At 32.7% G+C, this 18987-nt stretch overlaps 2 protein-coding genes across 2 annotated transcripts; one reads left to right on the forward strand and one right to left on the reverse strand.

The window, feature by feature from the left end:
* The first annotated feature begins 3599 nt into the window (after window positions 1-3599).
* Window positions 3600-6200, forward strand: LOC125840826 (E3 ubiquitin-protein ligase WAV3). The gene is made up of 2 exons (XM_049519801.1): window positions 3600-3974; window positions 4167-6200. Exons 1-2 carry the CDS (start codon window positions 3609-3611, stop codon window positions 6066-6068), a joined length of 2268 nt encoding a protein of 755 aa, XP_049375758.1. The 5' UTR covers window positions 3600-3608; the 3' UTR covers window positions 6069-6200.
* Window positions 6201-10618: 4418 nt separating this feature from the next.
* LOC125840811 (glutamyl-tRNA reductase 1, chloroplastic-like) lies at window positions 10619-14206 on the reverse strand. The gene is made up of 3 exons (XM_049519781.1): window positions 13689-14206; window positions 12445-12686; window positions 10619-12113 (listed from the first exon to the last, which is right to left on the reverse strand). Exons 1-3 carry the CDS (start codon window positions 13948-13950, stop codon window positions 10983-10985), a joined length of 1635 nt encoding a protein of 544 aa, XP_049375738.1. The 5' UTR covers window positions 13951-14206; the 3' UTR covers window positions 10619-10982.
* Window positions 14207-18987: the final 4781 nt, after the last annotated feature.

An 18987-nucleotide genomic window follows, 5' to 3' on the forward strand; every position in this document is an offset into this window, starting at 1 on the left:
GAATTAAAAGATTAATATTTAATTGAATTAATTTTTCATTTATTTAGTCCATGTATGCCAAGTGTCAAGAAAGTAGTACAAACTTATTTTTTTTAAATAAAAAAAATGCATTCACGCGCTCAGCAGCAGTGAGATACACTTATTTTGCCACATCAATGTTTTATGTTTAATAGGTACATGTCTTGAACAATTTAGGTATTCAATAGGTACAAGTCCTAGTTCAGGTGTTCAAGTGAATTATGCGGACAACTTTAAGAGATGCGGATGACTTAAGCCTGAGTTAAAATTAGATGTGATTTACTCTAGATACACTTTATTCAAATAGATTTGCATGTATCTGAGATACATAGACAAATCTTGCTTGCCTATTTCTCCACCCTCCCATCTCGCTTGCCACTTTTCTATGTAACCGATATGTATCTGAGATACATGCATGACTATCTCGTTTGTCTCTCCTTATTTTAGTACTCTATATGGCAGCAAAAACAATATATTTAGGTGTATCTTTCTAATTGTATGATAAAAGACTATATTTAATGATAAAATACATTGTTATTTCAAAATATAGATACAACTAATATATATGATATGAATATAAGTCAAATAAGGTAGTTTCCCCATTAAAATATGACCTAAAGGGAAATAATATTTAGGACTTACGTACCTAAGACAAAAGGTAGTATCTCAAAATATCTTGCAAAAGAATTTGCGAAAGAAATAGTAATATCCCTTTGTTTTGAAAAAAATGCGAATAATTTTACATAGGTGGTTATTGAAACACAAGTGAAAATGATAAAATATCATTATAATCTTTTTTGACAAGCCAATTTCTAACAAATTTTATTGAAATGTTTTTAAATATTGGACCGTTATTTAATCTTATGAATCCCTTTTTATAAATCATATTACTAAATTTAGTCGAAATTATGAAATATATATATGTGTGTGTGTGTATTTAAACGTATGAAACCTTTTCATTTTACACAACCCCTAATATTTGCAAATTGATTTATCAATAAACATATATGCACCATATTCGAATTGATAAACCAAGAACTTTTTTTTAAAAAAAAACATATATATTTTATTTTAATTTTTTTAAAATTCCATAAAGGAAAGGTACCTGTTGATTGACGAAGTGAATATCGAAGCTGAGATCATTATTTATTCCAAAAGAACTCGAGCTACAACATGATAGATTGAATAAATGTCCAATCCATACAAAAAGGTACTATTACATAATTATTTTATTATATTTTATTTATGAATGAGATTCTATTGTACTTAAATCAATATTGTGACATCATAATATATCATTTAAGGACAAAATTTTTAATGAAATTTATCCAAAATCATTAGTGATTATTTGACTTAATTAGATTTCACTCCCATCAAATGAGTAATTAGTTTCCACCAACTTTCCATTTTTAACAAACATATGTTATTTCTGGATTGATGTTTTTTGCTTAATATGAATTTGTTTCTATATTAGAAAGAAGAAACAATATAATTAAATAGAATAAGGGAAGGTTAACTATGATTAAGTGTTACTTTGATGAACAAAATCTTATGCATTAGATTGTAATTGTTGTTTAGAACATAAACAAAATCCACCTAGGTGAGTGAAGAAGTCAAGAATTGCATGTGTTTAATCATATCGACTTTTTAATCACGATGAAATTAAAATAAACTAAGCTTATGTTGGTCATAAATTTTAAAATTAAAACTTACAATTTTTAGTTTTATTTTTTGGTACTTGAAGATATTTTGAATATGCATTTTTATTTGAAAAAATATGAAGTTTTGTGCTTGAAACTTGAAAGTGCAATTTTTTTTCTAAAAATTGCCCTAGTTATTTGAAGATAAATTTTTGAATTCGATCAAATTCATGATAAAACATATATTTTAAGAAAAATTTAAACTTCGATCAAATTTTATGGTCAAACAAATATTTTTAAAAAATCAAAACTTAATCTTACGGTCCAACAAATATTTTAAGTTTTTTTTAGAATTTGATTAAATTTCACGGTCAAACAAATATTTTAAGATAAATTTTAAATTTTGATTTAAAAAAATCTACTGTGAAACGCTAGCTAAGTCCTCTGGGAAGAAACTGTTGACCTTCAGATCCAAAATAATATTCCAGTTGTCCAAAATTATGTGACATCATTTGACTGGATACAAAATTTATGAAATATGGAAAAACTTTGTTACGTTTACAAAATTGTCTTTATTAAAGTCAATTCAACGCTTACTTTTAGTTTACTTTTTTTACTATAAAATGTTAAATAGGATCCAATAAGCATATATGGAAATGATGCAATTCTTTTTTAGAGACTGGCTTAAAAAGGAAAGAGTGTTACGTAAAATTGACTTCTTTTTATAATAAAACGTTAAATATGACTCTATAAGTATAAAATGAAAATGATGCGAATCTTTTTTAGAGATTGACTTAAAAAGGAAAGAGTGTTACGTAGGATTGACTTCTTTTTTATAATAAAACGTTAAATATGACCCAATAAGTATAAAATGAAAATGATGCGAATCTTTTTTAGAGGCAGGCTTAAAAAGGAAAAAGTGTAATGTAAATTGAAACAAGGGATGTAGAAGTTATTTCTTCCATCCCATTTTAGTTGACCATTAAAAATTATATATAAGAAAATAATTTGACTAATTAACCCCTTAAAAATTTCTCGGATTTTTTACAAACAAAATGAACAACTTTCAAAAAGAATTAATTTCAAGGTTAATAGAGGAAAAAATTAATTAATGCTTTATTGATTTAGTAAGATGTACAACTAATACGAGATAATTAATTTTTAGTAAGAGGATCAACTAAATTGATCAACAGTTATTTTGATATACTCTTCTTTTCTCTTATGTATATTTGTAGTAAGAGCTTGTTTGAATTGAATTAAAAGTTGGTCAAACTTACTCTTAAGTCATTTTGAGCTTTTGAAAGTATGTGATAAGGTTAAAAATAATTTAAAATAAGTCAAAAATGACTTTAAAAAAAGTTTAAAACCAAAAAATATGTCTTTCCTTACTTTTTATTTTATTTTTATTTAAAAGTCATTTATTTGAATTTTTATTCATTTACTTAAAAAATATTTAAGTTTGACTTTTTATTTTTAAATGAAAAAACTACAATTTTTTTTTAAGTTAATCCAAACAGACTTCAAATATTACTTTCAAATCTAGATGGCAAAAACCAACCAAGCACCAGGTAATTTTCTCCTAAAATAAAAATAAAATTTACCATATCCCTAGGAATATACTTGTATATATATATATATATTGAATGAATAAACAAGACTACTCAAAAACTCCCCCATATGACACAAGACACAGAGTGCAATAGAAAGAAGAAACAGATCTCAAACACTTTATAGATGCAGCTATCTTTTTGTGTCTAATAGCAGCAAAAAATTAAATTCAGAGAAAAAAAAAGGCACTGACTATAAGTCTGAGCTGAGATTTCTATATCTTTACTTTCTTTGTTTCTATCCTTTCCTTCTTCTTCTTCTTCTTCTTCTTCATAATCTTTTAACTTTTTTGTCAACTTCTTTAGATCCATCAAATTTTCTTGAATCTTGAATTTTTGAGAAATGGGGACAGGATGGAGGAGAGCTTTTTGCACAACAATCCCAAGAGATAGAGAGCCTCATTTTGTGGATAAACATGCACAAGATTCACAACAAGTTAACAACAATGGTGGACAACAAATCCCAACTCCAAGAAGCAGTGCAAAGCTTGGTTTTTTATCTAGTAGTAATCCTTCTACTCCTCGTTTGCGTTGCAAAACTAATAATACAGCTTCTTCCAATGACATTAACAGTCTTATTAGTCCAAAACTCCATTGCAAAACTACTCCAAAATCCAACACTAAAAGCCCAAAAACTTTTCTTGGTCCCAATCCATCTTCTCCAAGATCCCCCTTTTCCATCCTCAAGAACACCCTCCGTCTCTCCAAAGTAAGAATTTTCACTTCTATGCATTTTTATATCATTTCTCTGTTATGTTTTTATTAGAGAGTTTGATTCCCCGTTCACTCAATTAATAGTTATTAGCTCTCGCAAAGTTACTTTCTTTTTTTGAGAAATCAACCTGTTTTTCTCAATTCTTGGTTAAAAATCTAATCTCTTTGTGTTTTTTGCTATTTGCAGCAGCATAACTGTGGAGTTTGTACACAGAGTGTGAAATCAGGACAAGGAATGGCAATATACAAAGCAGAATGTTCACATACTTTCCATTTTCCTTGCATTGCATCTCATGTTAAAAAACAGAGCAATTTGGTTTGCCCTGTTTGTAATTCCACATGGAAAGATGTACCCCTTTTAGCCATTCACAGACTTCAACAACAAGAAGATCAAAAAACCCAAAAACCAGAAGAAGTAGAATCATATCCCAATACCCCAATCAAAAAACAAGAAAAGTCATTACCAAATGTGAAAACTTATTACAAACCAGAACAGTGTGATTACAAAGGTTATAATGATGATGAGTCCCTTTTTACTCCTACTGCTGGAGCTAAATTTGTTTCGATACCGGAAGCAAATGAGGACCAAGAAGACAACGAAGAAGAAGTCGAAGAATTCCAGGGTTTTTTCGTTAACCCCATTTCGAGTGATGAAGCATTTGCCAACCAGAGAGATAACAGAAGTGTTGAAGTTAGCTTAATGCCTGAAGCTGCCATTGTTTCCGTTGGAAGAACTCATGAGACATATGCTGTTGTTCTGAAAATCAAAGCTCCACCACCTCCACCGTCACCTCCGGCAGGGAATTCGAATTACGGGTCGGGTCATTTTCTTGACCCGGCACGGCGTGCTCCGATTGATTTGGTTACTGTATTGGATGTAAGTGGCAGTATGAGTGGAGCAAAGATTCAAATGTTGAAACGAGCCATGAGATTGGTTATTTCCTCTCTCGGCTCTGTTGATCGGCTTTCAATTGTGGCTTTCTCTGCTACACCAAAAAGATTACTTCCTCTGAGAAGAATGACTCCACAAGGCCAACGATCGGCTCGGCGCATTATTGATCGGCTTGTTTGTAGCCAAGGAACTTGTGTAGGTGAAGCTTTGAGGAAAGCCGGTAAGGTGCTTGAAGATAGGCGTGAGAGAAATCCAGTGGCTAGCATTATGCTTTTATCCGACGGTCAGGATGAGAAGATCCAGGGAAGTAATACACACAATCGACGATCATCGGAATCCACCCATGTGTCCTCCACCCGGTTTGGTCATATAGAAATTCCGGTTCATTCCTCCGGGTTCGGGAAAAAAGGCGGCTTCAGCCATGAGCCAGCTGAGGAAGACGCATTCTCGAAATGCGTTGGCGGTTTATTGAGTGTAGTGGTGCAAGATCTGAAAATCCAGCTGGATTTCTCCTCCGGTTCAGACCCGGCTGAGGTTGCAGCTGTTTATTCGTACAATGGTCGGCCAGCTGTACTCGGCTCGACTTGTGTTCGGCTTGGCGATCTATACGCCGAGGAAGAAAGGGAGTTATTATTAGAAGTAAAAATCCCAACAATGACTAATGGGTCACACCATGTGTTATCCGTTAGATGTTGTTACAAGGACCCCGCAACGCAAGAAGCAATTTATGGAAGGGAACATTCTTTATTGGTTCCGAGGCCTCAAGCCGTTCGATCTTCAATCCCGAAGATTGAACGGCTTAGGAACCTCTTTATAACTACGAGGGCGATTGCGGAGTCTAGGAGATTAATCGAGCATAACGAGCTATCTAGCGCGATGCATTTATTGTCATCGGCTCGAGCATTGTTGATACAATCCGGGTCGGCTTTTGTGGACGAGTATGTAAGAGGGTTAGAAGCCGAGCTGACGGAAGTGCAATGGAGGAAACAATATCAACAGCAGATAGAGCAGCAAAAAATGATCCAACGGCAGAGAATGAATGAGAGGGAAATGAATTTGTTTTTAGATGAAAATGGTGAGCCGTTAACGCCTACATCGGCTTGGAGAGCAGCTGAGAAGCTAGCTAAAGTGGCTATGATGAAGAAGTCGATGAATAGAGTGAGTGATTTGCACGGCTTTGAAAATGCTAGATTTTAAATAAATTTTAATTTTGTAATAAATTTGGTTAGGTTTTAAAGGAAGGCAAACAACTGGGGGAAGCGGCCCAATGGGCCATGCATATAACAGTGACTGTTGATCCGGCCCTTTCTGCAGAGTGTGACTCTTTGGAGTAGAGGCCCACTTAGGATTGATTGATTTACTGGGCCATAGCTTTTGTCTAGTATTCTAGTTTTTTTTTTTTTTTTTTAATTATTATTATTCGAACTAAAAAAAAGAGATTTCCTTTTGCCTTTTGTATTGAACAACGTTAGAGGACAATGTAAATGCAATTCTCAATTGGAATATTAAATTTTCATGCATCTTCTTTAATAGGCTCGTACTTTTGACTATCGAATAAATTAGCGTGATACACAAAATAGTCAAGAAGTAATCAAAAACTTTAAGACAAGTTTAAACTTGGAAAGAATTTCTTACAGTAACAACTAGCCCAAACTCCATTTATAGGATCACACTACCTATAATGTTGTAAATTGTAAACCACCAAATTATGCATACACTACACCACTAAATATGTTTTTTATTGGTAATTAGAAGTTTTTATAAATGTCTCTAAAGCCTACAGCGATATTGGATCTAAATGAGAATTAACTAATGCCGAATAACACTATTTGTTACCTATATTGTTGTAAATTGTAAACCACCAAATTATTCATACACTACACCACTAAATTTGTATTTTTATTGGTAATTAGCTTTTTTTATAAATGTCTCTAAAGCTTGCAGCGACATTGGATCTAAATGAAAATTAACTAATGTCGAATAGCACTATTTGTTACCTATATTGTTGTAAATTGTAAACCACAAATTATTCATACACTACACCACTAAAGTTATTTGTAAATGTCTCTAAAACTTATAGCGGCATTGGATCTAAATGACAATTAACTAATGCCAGTAGCACTATTTGTTAATGTGCATATTTATTACCGCTAAAAGTTACTTTTGTCTTGTGATATAATATATACATATATATATTTAATGAGAGGTTGAAAAAGTTCCACATCTTAAACTATCAATTCATATCAAAGTCGTATATTTTTGCTTAATGTGTGAATAACGTGACTTTTTTGGTCATCAATATATAAGTTTGAGATGAAAGATGAAGGACCTATCTGTTTAATTTTTGTTGTACAAGGACAAGTAGACATGAAAGATGCTTCTCAATTTACTACGTACTAACACAAAGTGACAATGTGACATTAAATATAGGTTCAAAAGGGGGCCAAAGTCTACGTTACGTTTTCAAAATCGAAAAATTCCATTTCCCAAACTTCTTTTCAATCTCTTCAATGTTTTGTTCTACTTGAAATTGATAAAATATATCATTTGATTCTTTGGTGGATATGTCAATGAGGCATTGTTTTCTATGTTTTAATATGTTATACCAATTAAATCAAAGTTTTGGGAACAAAGAAGCTTATGCTATAGAATATTTTCCGTTTAAGTGGCGTTTATGAATAGTGAATTTGAATTAATCATGTTAGTTATAAGCTTTGAATATTGAATGGTAAACCGGAGAAAATGATTAGATATTGTGTTTTTACTGTTTGGCATAGAAATATCGTTTACTAGCCATGTTCGGGCCTATATTTAAAAAATAGTTATTGTTTCGAAATTTCAACTCCAGGACGGTTAATATTTTTAATTGCATGTGCTGAAAAGTGGCTATTTGTAAAATTCACCTGTTTTTATTTACTATATATTAAAAGAACAAGTGATAGGTATGATTGCTTGAGTTTCAGCTATTGTGTTATACTCCATAAAGATGGTAAAGTATGTAAAACTTTTATTATTAGTTATTACTATCCCTAGGTTTATCCTAAAGTTTTGATAAATTATAATATGATTGAACCTATTCTATAATTAGCCTTTTCTTCCTTTTCCTTTAGTGTTTCTAGTCTAATTTTTTTTTAAAAGAATGACTAGATACTTTTGAACTTAGTTTAAACATACAGTACTAATGATTATAGCTAGAAACAACTACTATAAACTTAATAAAGGAGGTAACTAATAATGAGTTAAAGTAGAATAATTGGATAATTGTATCCATTAACTAACTTTTATCAGCACACAATAAATTGGATATTCCTAAAAGATGAAAGATGATTGTACCTCTATAGCAGTAGGTGGTGTAACAATAATTTTAAGGAATAATATTTTGGAACAAAATAATTGTACAACTAGATAAGTTGGTACATTTGCACAAAAAGATAAAAATAAAATAAAAAAATGTCAGTGTTTTTTAAAATTATTTTACCTAATACTACCAAAAAAATGACTCATATTCTGCAAATTCTTGGACACATTTCAACACCTAAGCCCAATGTCCAAAGTGCAAAAACAATGAATTGGACAAAGAAGATAAATGACCTAAAGTCTCAGAGATTTATTATACTACATTTTAACCTAAGTTTCACCAATAATTGATGCATGCAAAGAATGACATTGAATAAAGCCTGTATAAATATGGCTTATTGGAAAATTTATTCATGTGATTTAATTGGGACCACATTCTTATCTAGTTGAAAAAATAGGGGTCTACATTATCTATAGGGAAGGCTAGTTTTAGCGATAAATGTTAGTAAAACTTTTGATGTAAGGCCGCGATACCAATGACCCTTGAAAATGGGTAGTTTTGAACTTTTGACCTCCCGTTTTCCCCATGGCCAAATCTTCAAGGTCAAAAGTTCGTTATAGTTGAAGTTTTGTCTATGGAGCAAGCGAGGTGAAAAGTTCAAGAAGCGCTCACCTCAAAGGTCATTTTTGTAAATCACTTTGCCTTAACATCACCTCCAGTCCAACACTTTTTTAGCATATATAACCAAGTGATCATAATTCTCTTTACTAGCAAATAGGGTGAAAGTTCTATATTGTTAACTGTCTTGTCAAGATTTTACTTGATCCTTCACAGACATGAAAGCTTATCCTATGCTTCATTTTTTGCACAAAAATAGGATTAAATAAGATAACTTAGTGGTATATTATTATTTTGTCTAGTTTTTTATGGTATTAATAGTGTCATTTCTCACATCTTTATGGCCATCTACACTTGCTTGTGGGTAAATGTATGTGGGGTTAACTGTGATATGTCTAATGTTCATGAACTTTCTTTTTTATTATGACCATGCTATCCAGGCCAGCTTTCGTACACATCTTGACTAATTTCACAGGATACTTCCCACCTCTCAGTAGCAGTAGGTACCAGGTAGGTTATCTCATCTAATGTTTATGAACTTGATAGAGAAAGAAGCATCACACATATAACACAAGTATACCCTAACTGGACTACAAAGATAAGTGGTGATATTATACAAACCAGAAAAAGGACACAACTTAAATGAACAAACAAATTAATGTGTTGACAGAAGAGTGGGGGTAGGTGAGGTTCATTATTGATGACTTTGGAACTGATGATGTCTTTGAATTGCGTATACTCTCTTATTCATGGCTTGTCAGCTATCCTTTTCATACCCTATAGCTAGGATTTGAAGCTAACGGGTTCGGTTTTAGTCTTTTTGAGTTACTCGTTCTAACTCAAAGTTAGAACCAAAGTTACTGGGCTCTTCCGAACTCCCCTCTTACATTCTAGCTCCACCCTGTTGCAACTGTTTTAGACATGAGTATTTGTAAATGCTGAACTTCAGTATCTATTATATAGTGAACTATTGAAAACTTGTTCGAAGAGTATCTCCAGACCCCACTTGTGGGATTACACTAAATTTTTTGTTGTTTAAAGAGTATCTCGAGTGAAATGATTGGGCTCATAATAAAATGTGATCTTTATATGTTTAAGGAGATTTCTAAACAAGTGAAGCAAAAGATTTATAAGAGCTCAGTTTCATGTATAATCTGACCATTTAGTCATAGCCAGAAGAGTAAGTTTCATATATTTATTATAATAAGCTCCTTATTCTAATAAACTCAGTCCTGCTTATACTTTTTGAAGGAAGTTTCAAGAAAATCTATAATAACAGTAGTAAATAGAGCTCTGCATTTTCAAATAGGAAACTGACTTTAGGGAGGATTCGATTAAAAACAAAATAATGGGTTTAACTTAAGCTCAAAAGCTAACTCGTGAGATTAGGATTGCCCCAGGCCATAAAATGAGAGCATCCCATCCCTAAAGTACTGACATGGGGACTCAACAGGACCACCCTCCGAATTCAAAGTTTTCTCTTGAAAGTTTAGTTGTGTAGGTTTGATATGCAAAGAACAGAAGGTCATCGGCTAACAAATTTGACAAGTTCTAGTTCCACTTTTCAGGATTCTTCCCTAGTTTTGGTACACCAAAACCTACTTGAACCTTTTATGTTCTACCTGCTATGCAAAATCATTAGGGTATCAACAGTTGTACCAACTACTTTAATATCTGAGGCAAATAAAGTAGACGAACAATAATCTAAGACCAAGCTGTCTTACAGAACACTATCTTTGTTAGCATGAATTCTGTTATGTGAAAGAGAACAGAGCAGCATTACAGTAATCAATATTGTTGCATTTAACAATTACATTGCAGGGTTCCAAAGTGAAGGGAGAACAAGTCGAATGAAATTAATACATCAACATAATAATCATTAAGTAAATGAATCAGTGAATATGTTACAAGGCTAGAACTGTTTGTGGAAGGAGTATATGGATCTCTCCCATGAATCACTCATTACAAGGATATAACTTCAAGTAATAACGTCGATAGAACAGCTACATACAAAATGTACTCTTAAGACACAAGAGGAATCCACAGGAAAGATTTCGGGTAGGGATCATATCCTGTCTATGCATTTCAATGAGAATTACAGTACCGCCAACAGAAAATACAATTGAGGAATTCTTCCTCTTATTCAGTTGAGGCTCTGAGAGAATTTTCAATGAAAAAAGCTAGAGAGATTCACCTTATTTTTGAGTTTGCTCCACTTTAGCTCGGATTTTCTGTTCCAATACAGATATATCTGTCTCAAGGCTGAACATCCTATTTAAAGCATGCATATTCTCAAGGGTCTCACTCAATGTGCGGCTGTCACTCCCATCACATCTTAGGTGTTGCATGGGACCATGAAGGAGCTTGTTAACAATTCCACGACTAAGATCATCAACAGCCTTCTTTGTCTTCTTCGAGATATCATCGCCCATTTTTGACATGCACTTCTCCAGTTCAGCAACCCTTATTCTTTCTGCATAAGCCCTCAGTTTCTTGATGGTGGGAACAGTCTCCAGTGAATCCCTCCAAGCTTCAAATTGTTTGGATTCTTCAGAAATTATTGCTTGAGCTTCCATTGCTTTACGAAGACGGTCCTCCTTATTAGCTGCCACAACCTCTTTTAGATCATCTACATTGTACACCCGTGCATCCTCTAGCTCATTCACACAAGCACCAACATTCCTAGGAACTGAGATGTCAATGAAAAGCCTTAAACTTCCAACACTTGCACCAACAGGTGGAAGATCCACAACATGCTCTTTCATAAACAGTGGCGTTTCTGATGCAGTGCTTGTGAAAATAACATCAGCTTCAGCAGCACATTTAAGCATTTCATTGAGGGGCTTGTAGATTATCTCGACATCTTTCATTTCTTCACGAATGGCAGAAACTCTATCCTCACTTCTGTTTACAACAACCATCTTTGTGCATCCCTTGGCTACCAAGTGCTTAATCACAAGTTTCCCCATCTTGCCTGCTCCAATAACTAGCGTCCTAGCAGTAGTGTGGCAGGATTCCGGAAGCTTCATCAGAGCCAACTCCACAGCAGCTGAACTTACAGAAACTGCCCCTGCTGCAATGTTTGTTTCAGTTCTAACCCTCTTTCCGACTGTGATTGCATGCTTGAATAGTCCACTAATGTTCCTTCCAAAGCCTGTAACTCCTTGACCAACCTTGACTACTTGCTTGACTTGAGCAAGAATTTGACCTTCCCCTAAGACCAAGGAGTCTAGCCCAGCAGATACTTCAAAGATGTGCTGTGTCGCATCATTATTATACAGTAAAAAGCGGTGCTTACAAATCTCTGTAACAGGGACTCCACTTGTCTGCAAAAGAAAAGGACAACTACTTATCAGTTTGATGGTTATACCTGTTGCGATGAATGCAAATTTCATGATTGTGAGCAGAGAACCACAATGTTGCAAACATAATGTAAAAACACAAGCTACGATCTATTCAAGGGGGAAATTCAGTAAGTTTTCTTTTAGGTTTTATTAGAACAATGTCTAGGATGTACGGCTCATAATGATATTCCCTTCTCACCAAGAAAAGGACAATGGATAATTGAACTTTGCTTTTTCTAATCACCATCCAAAGTAAAAGATAGCAGATGATAAAGCTACACTATCACATACACAGTTCAAGGGAAAAGAATACCTTTGACATCCATTCGGTAACTTCTTTAACGCCACGATGTTGAGAAAGAGCCACAACATAGATCTCCATCCTGTTACAGGTACTAAGAACTGCAGCTTCTTCAATATGATTCAAATTGCAGAGCTCCCCAATGGCTCTCGGCCACTCTGCTTCAGGAATAGCCAGTTTTTCACGTACTTCAACAGGCGTAGTGTGGATACTGAGCCCAATGACAACGATACTGCTCCTCTCCTTGGTATATCCTGAAGCATATTAAGATTAAAAAAAAAATTACTACTTACTGAGCATACACTGATTTATATTAAACAAGGGCAGAAGCATATTACATTTGACATTAGCAATAGTGAGTACTCTTTACTTATATTTGCAACTATGAGTCATGACCAGCACAACGATGTTATATATTAATTCAAGAAGATATCACATTGCCTATATTGTCAAATCATCAAGAACCGTAAGGACTGATACTACTGCACCACATGCAAAGTCTGCAACCAGGGTAGGCCAGGAAATTATCAAATATTTGGTCAGGATGCAAGAACACGATTCCAACTTCTCGCACACTAGCCGCCAATGAAAAAAGAACTAGGTAATTTCTTCCATTTTTCTAGCCTTGGTAGGCAGAGTTACCCGGTAACCATTATATAACAGAAACATGAGGTCCAACTTCGCAAACTATCAGCCAATGCAAAAATAAAAAAAGCTAAGTGATTTCTTCCATTTTCCTAAGCCTTGGTAGGCAGAGTTGCCCGATAACCATTATATAATGAAACACAAGGTCCAACTTCTTGTTGCAGTATCTAGTTGATGATAACGTTCCAATCTATCATGCAACAGGAAGCAGCATAAGCACAAACGACTTCCGGCCTTAACCTATGACAAAAACTAGCAAGATAACAATATCCTCACTAAACAAGGAATTGACAAAAGACCACAATTCCACCATATGCTCTTCAACTATAAGACAAAGTAAATTTTGCACCTACATATCTCAAATTGCATAAAGAACAAACCTTGATCAAATAGGAAAAACTACTCCAAGAACAAAAGAACAGAATAAGAGAAAATAAGATAGATTATCATATCACCGGAGTTAATATAAAACACAGAAATCAATCAACCAACAATTAAATAGTAAAAATAAAAACACAATTAACTGCAAAAGCAAATCGAAATTCTCAAAATAATCATATATCAAAGTGAATAAAAGAAAAAGAAAAACTTCACACAAATGAAACACATACTGTCAGCAGCTGAGCTCTTAAGCTGTTCAAGAGCAGAAAGGCTAGAAGACGAAGTCACATTTCCAGAACTCTGACTCTGATCCACAACATCAGATGCTGCAACTTCACACCTGATCCCTGAATTGAACAAACCCTTTTGAATTGACAACCTTCTGACCCGACCCGGATTGCAAAACAACCCAATTGACGCCGGAGAAGCTGCCGCCGCCGATGATGATAAAGACTCGAGCTTGGCCCCGGAAAATGCGGTTGGAATAGCCATTTGCTGACAACAACAACAACAACAAATTCGAGCTCCCAAAAACCCTAACCCTAAATTTGTAATGTTGGAAAGAGATATGAATAGGGGGTTTTAGGAGCTCTGTGGTCAACAATGGTGGAAGGCGTGTGGCGTTCAAAGGGGGAAAATTTTGTGCCTTTGAATTTTTCTTCAGTTTGTATTATTTTCAACTGTATTTCTTGAAAAGAATTTGTAATTTTTGTATTTGGTAGGGCAAGTATTGACAATAAAGCTTTTGGGGGATTTCTCTGATTTCTGATTGGCTTTGGATTCCACGTTTTATCCACACTCACTAACTCCTATCCACCTTCAAATTTATGCGTTTTTTTCCATAATAATCGTGTTGTTCGAATAAATTTGTATATTTCAATTAATTTTACGAGATATCAATTATCTGCTACTTATTAGTAAAGATAGGTATCGAATAACTCAGCTTGAGTGAATAAGAAGTCGATGTTTTTACCTTTCTTGGAATTTAAATCTTAATATAACATGATTTTGAATTCATTTTATTAATTATTAGAATTTAGACTACATTAGGAAACTTTGTTGTGGGTACATGATCTTTTTCTATTTTAATTGTGTGTTTATTTTTTTTTATGTGTGGCATGAATTTGTGTGGTGAGGAAGGAGAAGGTAGAAAAGGTGGAATGAAATTGCAATCATTAAATTAATCTCATTAGTTTGTTCTATTCAATTCATCTCTTTTCCAATTCGTTTTAACTTTTGTAGGATTTTATCTTTAATTTATCAATATCACTTACTTACAAAGTTTCACAAAACGCATCAAGCATAGTGCATCTTTAAAGTATAATTAAAGTTTCAAGTTTTATAATTATAGATTTAGTAGTCTTTTTAGTTCATACGAGTTGTCATATTTTATTTTTGGAAAATCAGTTTGACTATTCTTCTAAACTAAATTGGAATAGAATAGTTCAAGATTTAAAGTTGCGATTTAGATATTCAAACACTATATATATTACAAATTCTTTTTATTTTAATATGGTAAAATTTATATTTGCAAATATTGATTAAAATTTATATACATTTAACTCTCAAAGATTAAAATATGACAAGAATTTTTTGACGGTGAAATAGAAAGAAAAAAAAAAAGCAGATACCTAGTAAAACAAAATTGAGTAGTTAGAGAAGCTATACTATTAAGGTGAGAATCATTATCTTGATTTTAGCCAATGAAACGCTTAAGTGGAGATACCTCTCATCGTCACACATAATTAATTGCCGTTTTCTTAGAAAATTTATTTTTCTAGTCTCTTATAAATATTTTTTAGTTCTAGATTTTTTATTTTCTGTATATATAGGATATCAATAATTATATAACAACACATGAAATTTGTAAAGATATTTTGTAAATAAATAAATAAATTATTTATTCAAATTTTAAGTGGTATAACGTGTCATTTCCTGATCAGTTTGTTTGTTCTCCCATTTTAACTTATTTAACGATTAATATTTTTTTTAGAAATAGATGTTAAGGGAAAAAAATGTCCTAATAATATCTTAGCATATGTAGAAAAAGATAGTGAAATAAAATGATTGGTGGAAAATGATAGTAAGAGATATTCAAAGAAAAAGATAAGATGAGAAGAGGAAATTGGTGATTGAGATTTATTGATGGATTTCCAAAGGGTCTTTTTCTGCCACAATTTTGTTTACAATATGGTCGTGGAGAATCTATGTACTTTCATCCATAGATATGCACACATTTGCATCTTGTGGCTTCCACAATTGCATTCAACTCATTTTACTAATATTTGTAACTATGTCTCTTCTATTTTAACAGTCATTTTAACTTTAAAATATTATTCCAAAATAAGTATCATTTAGAAATTTAAGATTAGAATTTACAATTATTTTAGCTGTACTCTTAATATCATAAGGTTTGGATACACTTTGAATTTGATAAACGCATTGCTTGTGAAGTATGGGTGTTAGAAATTGATATTCTAAGGAAATGATTGCTTAAGAAGTATGCATAATATTTAAGTGAAAAAATTAGTCTACTTGTGGATAACTTAGCAAATGATATCTTGTATTTATTGTTTTTCTTAATAGGAGTGGAAAGAGCTAAAACGACAATTAAAATGGTTGAGGAAGTAGTACTCACTCGATTAAAGGTAGATTTGTAAAAGTAAGTTTTGTAGCACTTTCGATTTCTTAGTTATTGATATATTTTAAAATTGATCCTTGTGATATTTGACTGAGCACATGTAACTTGATATATGCAATTCTGATCTATTTGCTACTTAATATTCATAGATTTATCATAATTATTAGTCGATCGATCACATAATTACTCATGTGTGATATTAAATTTGTACTACTATTTTATATTTGATGGTAATATAGTTCTAAAAGCATCAACATGGATTGTGGTGCACTAGTGAAACTGTTCCATCCTTAAATCAGAATGAGTCTCGCAGTGCGCGGTTTGAATTTAGTCGAAGCTCTAATACAAGCTCCAGACATTGGATAGAAAACCAAAAAAAATAGTTAGGAAAGTATTTCAAATACAACATACTTACACAAACACATATTTTGTTTAATCTAAGATTAGATCAAATATAATTTTCATTGGACATCACAAAAACCAAAATCAATAATCACACAAATCTAATGAGTCTTGTAAACTAGGATTCCTTTGATCATACAACAAACTCTTAGTAAACTTATTGCAATTTGCAAATGTTTTAGAGAAACTCCAACTACTAACAAGTTGTCCAAAAATATTCTTCACATATTTTCAAGCAACCTTACAAGCATTGGCATGCGTCCAACTAAAGACTTGGCAGGCTCAACTGGTCAATTAAAGACACAGCCCATAGGCCACAACTTGGGGAAAAAATAGTTGGATTGCTCAATTTATAAGTCACGAGTCAAAAGTTTAGCCATCATTTCAAATGTTATTAAAAAGAAAGAAAATTTTTAATATGAAAATAATATCTGAAGAAAAATACCCTAAACTAAAACATGAAACGATCTTGTTGATGTTCAAACTTTGAAAATTCCTAGAGTTCCAGTTCGAATTCTACCTTTTTTCATGGAGTTTGAGATAGGTATCATGAGTGAATGATGATAATGTTTTAAAATAGATATCATGAATGATAAAATAAAATCCCTTCATTTATGTTTAATTGTCTTTTTTTCTTCTTAGTTTGTTTCTAACGAAATGTCTCTTTTGTATCGGGTAAGGCTTTAAGTTCAAGATTCTATATGGTATATTTAAGACAAGAAGACTCAAAGGGCATTTTAGTATATTACATAATACATACATCTAAAGTTTTTTTTTTTTTTCAACCCGGTGTTCGGTACCCACATTGAAGCCCGACTAAATCCGGATTCGCGCCGGGAAGTCCCACATTGAGGGATAAAACGCTATCAAACAAAGGCGACTCCGTACCCAAGGGGACATCTAAAGTTTAAGACTACATCACAAGATTTAAAAAAACTTTTTCTTAATTGATATATCTATTATATTAAATCAAATGGAGTTCAAATATTAAAATATCTAACATGAAAGAGATATGTAGGTGAAAATGATTAACTCACTCATGATACCCCTTTTAAATTTAAGGATAATGTTTTGGAGTTAAAGTTGAAACTTCATGATTGTGTCTTTGAATTCGAACAAGCCTTGCCATAAAAATTTCAACATTAATTTTGTTTTTAACGTTGGGTTAATTAGAACTCCAACATAGTAAGATAGAGTTTCACATTTAAGTCGGGGAAAAATTGTATAGTCGATCTAAACTTATTTAAGACTACGGCGTCCTTGTTGTTCTTTTCTAAATTTCAACCAAAGCGTAAGATTTGACTGGGCCGACCAAGTTCAAAGACACTTCTGGCCCATCGCAGGGCCCAAAATGAATAAGAGTTTAGTACCCAACAGCATACCTCATGTAGTGACTCCAAAAATTCTAATTTGAAAAACTAACAAACATTCCTATCATATTTAGTAATTCTCTCTTTAGTTTAAAATAATTACATATTGTCTTACTAATTAATAATTTCATATCACATTTTAAGTCAGATATACCTAAACTACATGTATTTTTCCTATCAGATACACTAAAATAGGGAGAAAGGCGAGAGAGAAGAAGAGAGGCGAGCGAGATAGGAGGGAGGTGAGCGATATTCTCAGATACATGCGAATCAAACTAGATACATATATTTAGATACCAGATACATGGCCGAGAAGCAAGCGAGATAGGAGAGTGGTGAGCGAGGGAGTCAGATATGTGATTCACTTGGATACAGTGTATCTAGAACAAATTCCACCTAATTTCGACCTCATATATACGAGATACATGTATTTGGACGTTGTTGGACACGCCAAATACATGTATCCGTAGTCCAAAATCCAATAACATTCGTAATATTGCAAACTAGCATGAATCTAAGTAATTCACTCTAAAACTAATGGGATTTTCTGTAAGTTACCCAGCTAACTTCTTAATCAAAAGATTATTTTCTTTCCACCACTTTATATTTTGACCAAACACAAAACATTTCTTTGAAATTTGATTAAGCCTTATTGTCTTGATTAAATACTTTTTGCTAAATTCTTTTACAAGTTTTTTTTTTGGCTATTTGGGATTTTAAGAAGTCATTTAGGCACGTTGTCACATTTGAAATACTTGACATATTAGATAAATTCGTCCAACGTAATAGTTTGTCATAAGATTGAAATGGTAGTCTACTTCTTCGTGTAATTAGGAAAAAGATTAGAGGTACAGATTTGTCCTATTTCAATTTTCTTAAAATGTCCAAGATAGTTAGATGCAACATGTAAATTTGTTTTGACATGATCGAATACACACGAATATATATATATTTCAAACATTAGGAATAATGTATGTATATATAATATGGGGTTTTTTATCCAAACGTACCGTCCAAATAAATAGTTTATACTTTGTATAGTCGTATAATTATTTATACTTGAATTAGCCAACGTGTGTGTATATATATATAAGAGGACTCTTTCTTTCTTTCTAA

This window comes from Solanum verrucosum, unplaced genomic scaffold (genome assembly GCF_900185275.1).
Source record: "Solanum verrucosum unplaced genomic scaffold, falcon-dt-bn FXZP01000283.1, whole genome shotgun sequence".
In the NCBI taxonomy this organism is placed as follows: Eukaryota; Viridiplantae; Streptophyta; class Magnoliopsida; order Solanales; family Solanaceae; genus Solanum; species Solanum verrucosum.